Raw genomic sequence first — 13,091 nt, 5'->3', positions numbered from 1 at the left:
GGGTGACTCCAGATCGGCACCAGCACCAAGGGGACTGGGGACATTGGAAGGGCTCCTGTCCAGGGACAGCTCCCTTTTTGCTCCCCCGTTTCCTTTAGGATTAACGTTGCTCTCCTCGGGCTGGAAACATGGAATGTTTGTCAAGTTTACGAGGGCTTTTAGAGAGACTTTCAGAAAGAACATCCTATCCCTTCTTTTATAGGGCTGAGATAAGATTATCTTTGTTTTAACACCAATTAAAGCAGGAAGGGTTTATGGGATTAGGGGGTTTCCATCAGTGCAACTTTGATGTCACCACTTCCCTGCTTAGTTTGTTCCTTTCCCTGCCTTAAATCCTTGGGAAGTGTTCCTGTAATGGTTAACGTCGCCTCCCTCCGCGGGCAGAGCTCTCCCAGGCAGAAGCTTTGGGAAACAATTAAACAAGACCAAACAAAGTAACAAAATGTGAAGGTCCTAAATTCTTTAGGAGACCTCGTGGAGAAAGCTGGCTGGGAATATTCACTGTGCGAGTCTGCAGGGCTTCAGTGTTTACATCAAGGGAAAACGGATGTGCTGCTGGACTGAGCAGCATGTTTAAAATAAGAATATAAAATTGTAGATTCCCGGAATGGTTTGGGTTGGAAGGGACCTTAAAGCTCATCCAGTGCCACGGGCAGGGACACCTTCCACTGTCCCAGGTGCTCCCAGCCCCATCCAGCCTGGCCTGGGACACTTCCAGGGATCCAGGGACAGCCACAGCTTCTCTGGGAACCCTGTGCCAGGGCCTGCCCACCCTCACAGCCAAGAATTCCTTCCCAATCTCCCATCCATCCCTGCCCTCTGTCCATGTGAAGCCATTCCCGGTGTCCTGTCCCTCCATCCCTTGTCCCCAGTCCCTCTCCAGCTCTCCTGGAGCCCCTTTAGGCACTGGCAGGGGCTCTGAGCTCTCCCTGGAGCCTTCTCCTCTCCAGGGGAGCACCCCCATCTCTCCCAGCCTGGCTCCAGAGGGGCTCCAGCCCTTGGAGCATCTCTGTGGCTTCTCTGGACTCACTCCAGCAGCTGCACATCCTTGCTGTGCTGAGAGTCCAGAGGTGGAAGCAATGCCCCAGTACTTCCCTGCTCCATGTAGGTCACCCCAGGGCTCCCAGGCAATGCCATTGTCCAGCCCCTGGAGCTCTGGTTCCACCCTTTCCATGACATAATTTTCCTTAATATTCGACCTAAACCTCCCCTGGTCCAATTTGAAGCCGTTTCCTCTTGTTCTTTCGCTTGTTTCCTGGGAGAGGAGCCTGACCCCAAGCAGGCACAGGGAAATCCTCTCCCCTCGTGCGTGGATGGCCCTGCCAGCATAAAAGCTGCATTACGTTCCTCTCCATCTGTACCCCAAGGATGTTGGCCCATCCCCAGCCCCACATGCTCAAGCAGGGACAGAGAACTTGCCATTTCTCTTTAAGAACCCGTGACAGGCTGGGGAGGCTGAAAGGGGGCAGGTAAGAAATTCCAGGCGTTTCTCTCTGACAGCGAGTCCCCTCGGCGCTGATGGATGTGCCCTCCCCCCAGCAGGGCAGGGGAGCTCGCAGGTGTGTTGCCCACAGGTGTGCTGGGCTCACCAGGTGCTTGAACTGGGGAGCAGTGCTGGAAGGGAGGTGACCTTGTGAACGCTGGGAGCCCGCAGGGGAGGGGGTTTGCTGGGGAGCCCCCAGTACGAAGCCTCTCCCACGTGGGAGCTCAGCTCTGCTGCTGGAGCACGGTGCGGGGAGAGAGCTGCCTGGGCTGGGCTGAGGCTGGGGATGCTCTCAGGAGAGCAGGGAGCTGTACCTGCCTGGATTTGGTGTGTGATGAGCGCCATTGCTTTGTCTCATGGTGGGTCTGTGGAGCTTTGGGCCAGAGGTCAGGGTATATTTGCCTCTTGCAAGACCTCCCAGTGTGGTGTGTTTTGGGGAGCTCCCAGAGCAGGGCATCGCTCTGCCCTGCCCTGTCCTCTCCAAACCCCTGTGACACCCCAGCACGAAGGTCCTGTCACAACCCCACGCTGTCCCAGCACTGCCCCACTTCCCAAGGACCATGGGACGCAGGAGATGATGCTGAGAACGAGTTGTGAGCTCTTAAACTGCCCTGAGCTGTGGACAGGCAGGGTGCACATGGCAGGGGAGTCCTTGGCAGGGCAGTTTTGAGGGAGTTGTGTCTGAGGGAGGCTGGGGTGGAGCTGGGAGCAGCTGAGGTGGCTGGTGGGGAGCACCACTGCAGGGAATGTGGGGAAAAGGAGACTCAGAGGTGATCTTATCACTCTCTACAGCTCCCTGAAGGGTGCCTGTGCTCAGCTGGGGTTGGGCTCTTTCTCCAGGCAGCACTGACAGAACGAGAGGACACAGCCTCAGGCTGCATCAAGGGAAATATAAGTTGGACATTAGGAAAAAGGTTTTCATGGACAGAGTGATAAGGTACTGGAATTGTCTGCCTGGGCAGGTGGTGGAGTCACCATCCCTGGATGTGTTTAACAAAGCCTGGATGTGGCACTCAGTGCCGTGGTTTAGTTGAGGTGTTGGGGCTGGGTTGGACTCGATGATCTTGAAGGTCTCTTCCAACCCAGACATTCTGTGATTCTGTGATTCTGTGATCCTGTGATTCTGTTTGGGGCGTTGGCATCTCCAGCTGTGAGCAGCAGTGCCTGTGGGCAGGGGATGGGAGCCAGGTGATCCCCCAGAGGTGCAGGGTGTTGCCCCAGTCAGTGGGGATGTGTCTGTAAACCAGGAGGATGCTTCTGCAGCCTGTGCTCTCTCACTTCCATTCCTGTCCCGTGGAGAATGATGAGGTTAAGCAGGAACATTTGCATCGGGACCATTCCCTTTATTGACAATTCTGTAATTCACATCATGGAGGTTCCCCTCCAGTTAATCTCATTTAACCCTGTTTTCCCTCCTGCATCTCCCTCCCCTGCTCTCCAAATGCTGTCAGAGCTGTTGGCAGTCACAGCACCTGGCAGTGGCATTAATTGCTTATCGGAGGATGAGGTAACAGCGCAGGCTGCTAATTAAATTTATCCCTAAGGAAACCAGAGGACCCATGCAGCCCCAGGAAGGGAGAGTGCAGAGAGTGGCACCTACAAGTCCCAGCTCCTGGCTCTTTCCAAGCTAGCAGCCAGCTCCAGTGTCCAAAGGGTTTGGGTGTCACCACCTGCCTCCTCAAGGCCTGACTAAGTCCTCTCCTGCAGCACTCTCCAGGCTGGGGACACCAGGGCAGAATTGGAAGTGGACCCAAAGGCAGCACTGCTGTCCCCTTCCACTCAGGGAACAAACCCCACAGGGTGAGGACAAGCGGAGGAGGGACAAATTTACAAGTGAGGCCTGTTTGGATGCAGAATTGAAAAACAAGGGTCGAGGTGCAAGGGACAAAACAGAGCAGAATATGGGAAAAAAGTGACAGTGTCATTGCAGCACCCACCTCATCTTCTGAGCAGGGTATGGGGGATGAAGGGAAAAAGGGGGAAATTCAGAGCTGGTTAGACATAGTAGTTCTGCACAGAGCATCATAAATTTGAACTGGGAGTAAATTTAGATGGGATATTGGGAAGGGATTCTTGGCTGTGAGGGTGAGGAGGCCCTGGCACAGGGTGCCCAGAGCAGCTGTGGCTGCTCCTGGACCCCTGGCAGTGCCCAAGGGCAGGTTGGACCGGGCTTGGAGCACCCTGAGATGAGCTTTAAGGTCCCTTGGAACACAAACTGTCCTGCCATTCCATGGTTCCATGAAATGCCCCACACACCACGAGCAGCAGGGAGCCAGCAGTGCTGGCCAGGGAGGCTCTGGGGTCTCATGTCCAATGCCCATTTGCGCTGTGGCTGCCACCAGCACGAGCTCAAGGTGGAATTCTGCTCCATCTACCCCAAGGACGGAACTCTACCACCCCTCTCCCAGGCCAGCACCATCTTTTGGAGAAGCAGCTTTTCATAATATCCTCTCTGAACTTGTGGTCCTTGTCCTGTCTTGTGGAGTCTGGCGCCCTGAGAAGTGCTTGAGCCTGTCTTCAGCAGTGAGATCCCCTCTTCCCCCAGGATCCCCAGTTAGCCCATCCAGCTCTTCCCACCTCCCCTATGCCCTTTTCCCCAGGGATGACCATCTGGGTGTCCCTCCGCTGGACTCTCCTGCTTCTCCATATCGCCCTTGAACTGGCCAACCCTGGCCTAGCCATGGCAGCATCCCCAGTGCCTGCCAAGGGAAAGGGAAACACCTCCCCCAGTGTCCTGGCCGTGCTCCTCCTGGCTTGGCCCAGGACACTGTTTTCCTTATTCTCCATCAGAGCATATCTGGACTCATTTTATGTGGGGTCGGAGCAGGAGCAGTGCTCTGGTGTGGGGCCAAGGCACCCACGTAGGGTTTCTGGGGTGAGGAGGATGGTGCCAGTGGGAGCAGGGAGGGCTGTGGGGCAGGGACCCCAGGAGCATCGAGGAGGGACCCCCAAACCCACAGAGGAGGGCAAGAGGCAGGATGTGGCCAAGGCGACCAGCCCAGCAGTAGGGAAGCTGCAGAGGCAGCCCCCAGCCCTGGCCCCGCAGGGAGAAAGGAGCCAGTGGGGAGATAAGGCTGGGGATTTAAGGCTCCTGGCAGATCCTGACAGCCAGGGCTGCCTGGTTTCCATCAGCCTTTAAAAATGCCTTGCTGGAGTTCAGGGATCTTTGCTGCCAGGAGAAACAGGGCCAGGCAGAGGGGGCGAGGAGGATCCTTCCTTCCTCAGAGCCCTCAACGAGGGCTGAAGGTGCCATTTTAGGAACTTTTATTGCAGGAGGGAGCTGTTTGCTCAGAGCTGTTTCCAGGAGGGGCCTGGGGTGGATTCTGAAGGCCAGGGCAGTTTGGGCTGTAGCAGAGCCTGGTTGGAGCCTGCCCAGCTCGCACTGGATTAATTAAACATTTGGTTAGAGAGAGACAGCGAGACACGAAGGAGCAGGGAACCCCTGTGCGGCCCCTCCTGCACATTTGGCCAAAGGCTTTCCCTGAGCCATGGGCTGCCTTTCCCTGCTGAGCTGCCCCGGGACAGGGGGGCTGGAAGCTTGGTGCCAGCAGCAGAGGTGGCCTTGCCTCCCACATGCTGGTGTGGTTCTCTGCAGGGAGCGCAGGATCCTCCGAGGGTGCTGCTGATGGCATTCCCTTCCCTTCAGGAGCTGGACTCCGTGATCCTTGTGGGTCCCCTCCAGCTCAGTTTATTCCATGATTCTGTGATTGCCAAAGCCTTCTGTGCCTTCCCAGGCACGGCCACCTCTGCATGTCCTGGGAGGGGGTGAATGGGAAACAAGGAGCCACGGTGCTGCTCAGCATTCCCAACCTGGCTGGAGAGAGCCACAGCCAGTACTCCAGACTGCCTTCGGAGCTGTGCCCCAGTGAGGCAGCCATCCATGGATCTGTGCAGCAGCGAGGCACTTAATTCACAGAATTCACAGAATCACTGGGTTGAAAGAGACCTCCGAGATCATCGAGTCCAACCCAGCCCTAACACCTCAACTAAACCACGGCACTGAGTGCCACGTCCAGGCTTTGTTTAAACACATCCAGGATGGTGACTCCACCACCCCCCCAGGCAGACTGTTCCAGGACTTTAATATTCTATCCCATGAAAAAACTTTTTCCTAATATCCAACCTATATTTCTCTTGGCACAGCCTGGGACTGTGTCCTCTCGTTCTGTCGGTGCTGCCTGGAGAAAGAGACCCCAGCTGAGCACAGGCACCTTTCAGAGCTGTGGAGAGTGATAAGGTCACCTCTGAGTCTCCTTTTCTCCAGACTGAACAACCCCAGCTCCCTCAGCCCTTCCTCACAGGGTTTGTGTTCCAGCCCCTCACCAGCCTCATTGCCTCCTCTGGATGCACTCAAGTGTCTCAGTGTCCACCCTAAACTGAGGGGACAGAGCTGGACACAGCACTCAGTGTCCACCCTAAACTGAGGGGACAGAGCTGGACACAGCACTCAATGTCCATCCTAAACTGAGGGGACAGAGCTGGACACAGCACTCAATGTCCATCCTAAACTGAGGGGACAGAGCTGGACACAGCACTCAAGTGTCCACCCTAACTGAGGGGACAGAGCTGGACACAGCACTCAGTGTCCATCCCTAAACTGAGGGGACAGAGCTGGACACAGCACTCAGTGTCCATCCTAAACTGAGGGGACAGAGCTGGACACAGCACTCAGTGTCCATCCTAAACTGAGGAGACAGAGCTGGACACTGCACTCAGTGTCCATCCTGAACTGAGGGGACAGAGCTGGACACAGCACTCAAGGTGTGGCCTCAGTTCATCTCCTAAAGGTCCATCTGTTCCCTGTGAACCCCTGTCAGCATCCCATTGGTGCTGGAGGTGCAGGAAGCTGCTGCAGTGATGGGGCCAGAGCCACGGGCACCAAAATCGCCCTGCAGGGATGAAAGATGCTTGGAGGAAGTAGAAATTTCTGTGCTTTCACTGTTTCAATTCCCTCTTCCCAAGCAGGAATTTCTAGGCATGTCCTTGTTGCAAGCCTAAGGAAAAGCAGCCATGTCCCAAAGCTGCTGTCACCTCCCAGGGCAGAAAACTGGGGTGACGTAGTTCAATTTCAGTGATTTTCTTGTCTTTCCACATGATTTCAGAACATTTAACTTCAGAGTTGTTCTGATTTTTCCCAGATTATTTTATCCCATGCGGGACCTAGTGGGGAGGAAGGGACTTGCCAAAACTCCTGGCTGTGTTTTGGTGGCTCATGCAAAGGGTTTCAGTGTCCCGGCTTGGCATTTTTGAGGAACAACCACTGAGCCTCAGTTTTTATCTCTCTCCAGCCATTGACCTGTGCCAGGGCCAATGTGGGGAATGTTTTTTTTTTCACTACATTCCACAGCCTGGGCACACTTCAGATCTCTCTCTGTCTTCATGCAGAAGAAGCATTATAGGAAGGTAGCTATTCTTAAAATAAACCTCAGGAAGGTGAAAGAGGCTCCTGTCTGATACCAACCATTCCAGTGCTGGAATGACCCTGCATTTCACCCGTGCTTTCAGATGAGAGCGATTTTATGTGTTGGTCTTTTGTGTGTCTCAAATATTGGTATTAGTGCAGGAAGCCTGTTATCATGTCCCCATCACTTCTGGGGAATGCAGAACTGCCCAGCCATCGCCTCCCAGCAGCTTAACACCCTCTGAGATGGGCTGGTCCCGAGGGAAGCGGGTCAGGAATGGAACTGAACGGGTGAGGGATTGATGGAAAGATCCAGGAACATGAGGAGAATCCTGGTTTTCACCAGCTCCTTTGGCCATAAGAGGAAGGAGGAATGGTGCAATCAGGAAGGCTGATGGAATTTTTCTGCAGAGCTTTTCTCATTGGAAACTAAGGATAATTCTGGAGGAAAGGAGATGAAAACTGGAAAAGAAAACAAACCTAAAACTGAAAACTACTTTCTTTTTTTCCTTTTTTTTCCCCCCAAATAAGAAATAGCTACTTCTTAGCAATGGCTCTTGCTCACAGCAACCCCAGTGAACGTTTTTCCCAGGCTGTTTTCTGATCTGCCTCATTCCTGGGAGCCTTGGCAGGAAACTGAAGGAGTTTGTTAAACTTGTTTCAGCACAGGAACCACCTGCCTCCCCCCAGGCTCTTCAGGCTGCGTAAGAATTAACAGCAACAGAAAGTCTCAACAGGAGCAACCGCAGGGGAACAGTCTGGGCCGAGCTCTTCCTTGGGCACTGATGATCCCTGGGCTTGGAAGGGGCTTTGTGGTGTTGAGAGCTTTTATCCATGAGTGCTGGATCTGTTAGTTCACCACCATCTGCTGTAGGCACCACGCACCCCCTGGCCTGCCCTGTGGGGCTGGACACACGTGGGATTGAGTGGGTGCTGCTTATGGAGCATCTTCCTCACCTGTGAGGGGCTCAGAGCCCTGGAGGGAGAGCCCAGCCCGCTGTTGCTGCTCGGCAGAACCAGCAATTTATTTGTAATATTAAGTCATAAAATGGTTAAGGTCAGAAATGCCCCCTAGGATCGTCAACCCAGCACTGCTGTGTCCCCAGGTGACACATCTGCACAGTCATGATGACAAAACTCTGTGGAGAGTTTGCAATAGGACCCTGTGAGACAGCATGGCCAGGGAATGAGAAGGCAACTGGGATTCAAAAAGACTTGAGGTGATACAAATGGCAGAAAATAACCCCAGGTTCATGGGATGGTGGAATCAAGGAATGGTTTTGGGTTTGGAGGTGCCTCAAAGACCGTCTGCCACAGGCAGGGGCATCTTCCAGCAGACCAGCTCACACACTGCACAGAGGTGAGCTGGGAGCTGGCCCCAATGTCCCTCACAACTCAGATCTTGGGGCTCCCACACTCAGTCCAGTGCTGGTTAAAAAATAACGTGGGCATTGCTGAAAAAAGATAATAAAACAGTGAATGTTGTCAGGCAGTGTGGAGCATGACAGGGATTTGGACAACTCTAGAGGTCGTGGACAAGGCAGATGGTGATGGAGCGTCCATCAGCAGCGGGAATGCGGGATGGCATCGGGAATGGCAGCCTGGCTCTGTAGCAGAGAGCAGCAGGTTCTTCCTGCAGCGTGTGGTTACAGCACAGGGCTCTGTACAGGTAAAACAGGTGCAGGACATAAGAAAATGAGTGGGTAACAGTGGGAGAACACCCACGTGGGGTATTGAGTGCAAGGAGCTGTGCCTTGGAAAGGAGCGGTGAAGTGTTGTGGGCAACCCTGCTCCTTGGCTGCTCATGGAATCATGGAGTATCTTGACTTGGAAGAGACCCACAGGGACAAAATCTGACCCTTGACCCTGCACAGACACCCCACCAACCCCACCCTGGGCATCCCTGAAGCGCTGTCCAAAGGCTCCTGGAGCTCTGGCAGCCTCAGGGCCGTGCCCATTCCCTGGGGACCCTGGGCAGTGCCAGCACCCTCTGGGGGAAAAACCTTTCCCTGATCTGCAACCTAAACCCCCCTGACAGCTGCTGTTCGGGGGAGGATTCTGGTGTCCGTGGTCTGACCCGGTACAGCCACTCGCATCTTCTTTTGTGGCAGTGGCTAAAAATCCCCTCTGCGCTCCTACAATCCCTGCTCGGCACTCACGGGTGGGGAATGGGGACAGAGGTGTCTACATGGGGTCCCATCTCTGCAGGCGCCTCCTCAGGACCTTCCAACCAGCCACTCCTCTCCTGCGTTCACCTCCAGTTGTCAGGATTCCCTCTGGACTCTGCAGAGCCCCAAGGGTTGTTTTGGCAGCAGTGCTGGGCTCCAGGCATCGCCCCCAGCCCTCTTCTCTCTGCTCACCGCCGCTCTCCTTCTCTTCCAGGCTGCCCCTCGGGAACATTCAAGGCCAGCCAGGGGGATGAAGGGTGCGTCCACTGCCCCATCAACAGCAGGACAACCTCGGAAGGAGCCACGAACTGCGTGTGCCGGAATGGATATTACCGGGCAGACGCCGACCCCGTGGACATGCCGTGCACCAGTACGTGGGTCTGGGCACCTGGGAGGGGACCCCGTGGTGGGGAAGGGAGATGGTGCTCAGTCAAAGCACCAAGGGACGCTTGACAAAGGTGTCTGTCCCAGTGGGGTGTTGGGGAACACTACACAAACCGATTTCGCTGGGGCTGTCACACGATCAGGTTAGCCTGGGGTTGTTTGGACTCAGTCTTTATTAGTTCTTATCTATACTACAGTCTCAGGAGTCGTGAGCTCTAACTAGCAAGGTAGAAAATGGAGGTGCCTCTGACTCTTTCCAAGGTTATTTAAGTGCTAATCACCCAATAACGAGGTGACACCTGGATTATTTATACTTTTAACCCAATAATTGACCACACAATGAGAAAAAAACACTCGAAACCAAGAAGAAGGTGAAAAGAAGGACTCAGCCAACGCCCTAAATCCTCCGTATTGCCCCATAGACACCACTATATACTAAACCCTTGAACTCTTAAGTTTTTCACCCAGTGAGATCACACAATACCATTCAAACTACGCACCCACAACCCCAGTGCCACCACTCAATTTTGGAAGTCAGGTCTCAGGTCAAACGTGGTTCTTGCTTGAGGGTCGGTGCCTTTTACCACAGAAAGCCTGAAATTCTCAGCCTCCAGGGTTCCAACATGGGCTAAGAGGCCTGGTGTCATTCCCACTCTTGCCTTTGGACGTCCAGCTTGCTTCTCACACCAAGGCAAGCACCTGGCTCAGCTCGTGCAGAGCCCTGCCCGGGGATGGGGAAGGAGGAGCTGCCATCTCACCTTTCCCCGCCCGTTCCCTTCGCAGCCATCCCGTCGGCGCCGCAGGCCGTGATCTCCAGCGTGAACGAGACGTCCCTGATGCTGGAGTGGAGCCCCCCGCGGGACTCGGGGGGCCGGGAGGACCTGGTGTACAACATCATCTGCAAGAGCTGCGGGGCGGGCCGCGGGGCCTGCACGCGCTGCGGCGACAACGTGCAGTTCGCCCCGCGCCAGCTGGGCCTCACCGAGCCCCGCATCTACATCAGCGACCTGCTGGCCCACACCCAGTACACCTTCGAGATCCAGGCCGTCAACGGCGTCACCGACCAGAGCCCCTTCTCCCCGCAGTTCGCCTCCGTGAACATCACCACCAACCAGGCCGGTAAGGCCCAGACGGCGCGGGGATCCCCGCCGGGGTGGGGTGGGGTGGGGTGGGGCGGGCAGTGTCCCTGGGGGTTTGTCGTGGTTTAGGGCAAATTGGCGGATTTTGGTGAATCCGAGAACAAGCTCGGCGCTTCTCCTTTCTCCCCCTTCGCTCTCTGCCTTGTTGTAAAGGTAGAGAGCACAGTGAACAACATAAACAGAACGGACGACTGGGGGTACAAGCATGAGCCCTGTGAGGAAGGGCTGAGGGAGCTGGGGTTGTTCAGCCTGGAGGAAAGGAGACTTAGGGGTGACCTTATCATCCTCCACAGCTCCCTGAAAAGTGGCTGTGCTCAGCTGGGGTTGGGCTCTTTCTCCAGGCAGCACCGACAGAACCAGAGGACACAGCCTCAGGCTGTGCCAAGGGAAATACTGGTCGAATATTAGGAAAATGTTTTTTAAACAAAGGGTGATAAAGTATTTGAATGGTCTGCCTGGGGGCGTGTATTCACCATCTCTGGATGTGTTTAAGAAAAGCCTGGGTGCAGCACTCAGTGCCATGGTTTAGTAGAGGGTTGGGTTGGACTCGATGATCTTGGAGGTCTCTTCCAACCCGGTGATTCTGTGAGTTCTGTGATCATAATGTCACCCCAGGACAGCAGTGCTGGCTGAGCCCCTGTGGGCTGGAAGGGGACAAGAGGTGGGGTGAGGTGTTGCTTATTCCGTAATCTTGGTGGTGACAAAAGTGCCTGGCGGTTCCTGAGTGAATCCCAAGCCCTGGCTGTGAAAGTATCCCTGATTTCAGCGGAAAGCTGGAGCATGGCCCAAAGCAGAGCTGCCTCCCCATCGTGGCAGCAGAACAGCTCGTGGCACTGTCCCCTGGTGTCACAGCATCACTCTCAGCGCTGGGTCTGAGGCTGCTGCCTCGGAGCATCATTGCAGGCACCGTCAGAGTGTTACACACTGCTGGCTCCTGGGGAGGGGGGGTGAGGAGGCTCCAGCAGTTTGACAGGAGCTGCAATCCCTGCTGGGACTGTGGAGAGAGCCAGGACAGAGAAAGCAGAGAAAGCAAAGGAGAGCTGCACAGAAGAGGGGCTGGGAGATGAATGTTTGGGATAACAGTCTGGGAATCTGCTCCGGTTCTTGTGCCACTCCAGAGCCACTTGGTGAAGCAGCTGAGGCACAGAGCTGGGAGGGTTTAACTCGGGGTCTCCAGCTCTGCAGAGTGGCTTTGCTGGGGGCAGGAGGGATGGTCAGAGTGGCTGGGGGTGCTCCCAGGAGGGTCCCCAGCAGCCCCCTGGCAGCTGTGCTGGTGGCAGGGAGCCCCCCCGAGCTGCTGGCCAGGGGCTGCCTTCCCAACCCTCCTGGAAACCATCTGGAGCTGGGCACAGGCCGGGGCTGGGGCTTGGCTTAGCAGGATTGAGGTGGAAGGATGCCAGTGAGGCACAGCCCTGCCTGGGAGCAGGAGAGATTCTGGTCCCTCTGAAGCTGCCCTGGACACCACCTGACCCCCAGGGCTGAATTTGGCAGCAGTGGGTGAATTGCCTGGAGGCCGTTGTGTGTTCTGGCTGCTGGGAACAGTGGGTGGGGTAAAACAGCAGTCAGGCAGGTGGGCATCACTTGGGCATCACTTGGCATCACTTCCAGAGCGTGAGGACAGAGGGAACCTGCAAAAATGTCTGAGTGAACCATTGCGGTGCCCTCTGATCTGCAGTTAGCTCGGGAGCAGGGCCAGGGTGTTTTTGAAGCCCTGAGGTCAGGCCTGGCACGGGCTGAGCCCTGGTTTGGCTCCAGGCAGGGCCTGGTCTGCCCCCAGGGAGGAGAGGGGAATGGATCTGGATGAGCAGCTCCCTTTGCCTGATGGAGTTGGGGTGGCTGTAATGCTGCCCGGAGCTGGGAAGGGTCTCTGCACCCTTCCACCGTGGTCCTGTACAATGGATTAATCATTTGATGCTCGTATTTCGTACTTGCATTTCTCTGCTGTGCTTGAACCTTCATGTATCACCCGTGGCTGCTCCCACCTGAGCAAAACCAGCGAGCCGAGTCGAAGGCGAATCCTTTTCAGTCCCCTGGATCCTCCTCCTTGTGTTTTCTTGGTTTGACACTCCTTTATTATCAGGGCTCACACTTCTCAGCCTGTGTGATGTCTCTCTTAATGTATCTATTCATTAGCGCTAAACACTAACTGTCTGCTTGCTAATTCCTCTGTAATTAGAGGCTCTGGATTCTTCTGCTTACACTCCCCACCGCCTGGCAGCCTTGATGTAGATCATTAGCAGTTGGTAATAGAAGCTGCAGACACAAAGGCAGAGCTGGGACAGGAGAATGGAGGGTGTTGGGGGAGAGGAGAGGGAGGATGAGCCTCCCTCTGCCCTGGCTCTGGATGGCCTTGCCAGCTGGGGCTCCATCCTGAATGTGTGATGGGCCTGTGCTCCTGCCGCAGCTGGACAAAGCAAAGTGACTGCCACCCCTCGGGGTCCTGCAGCCCTGCAGGAAGCAAGGAAAATCCCTCTAGTTCCCCCAGGGGCACAGAGTGGCTGCTAGGGACTCTGTGC

General features: G+C 55.4%; 1 protein-coding gene across 5 annotated transcripts in view; it reads left to right on the top strand.

Moving 5' to 3' along the window:
- EPHB2 (EPH receptor B2) overlaps positions 1-13,091 on the top strand; it is a 130,821-nt gene that overhangs the window by 76,244 nt on the left and 41,486 nt on the right. For all 5 annotated transcript variants that reach the window (XM_040084400.1, XM_040084403.2, XM_040084401.2 and 2 more), the window contains exons 4-5: positions 9,267-9,422; positions 10,220-10,555. In XM_040084400.1, coding sequence (XP_039940334.1) covers positions 9,267-9,422; positions 10,220-10,555 — 492 coding nt within the window. The remainder of the gene's footprint in view (positions 1-9,266; positions 9,423-10,219; positions 10,556-13,091) is intronic.

This window comes from Hirundo rustica, chromosome 22 (assembly GCF_015227805.2).
Source record: "Hirundo rustica isolate bHirRus1 chromosome 22, bHirRus1.pri.v3, whole genome shotgun sequence".
Taxonomy (NCBI): domain Eukaryota; kingdom Metazoa; phylum Chordata; class Aves; order Passeriformes; family Hirundinidae; genus Hirundo; species Hirundo rustica.
This window is presented reverse-complemented; position numbering and strand designations above follow the sequence as displayed.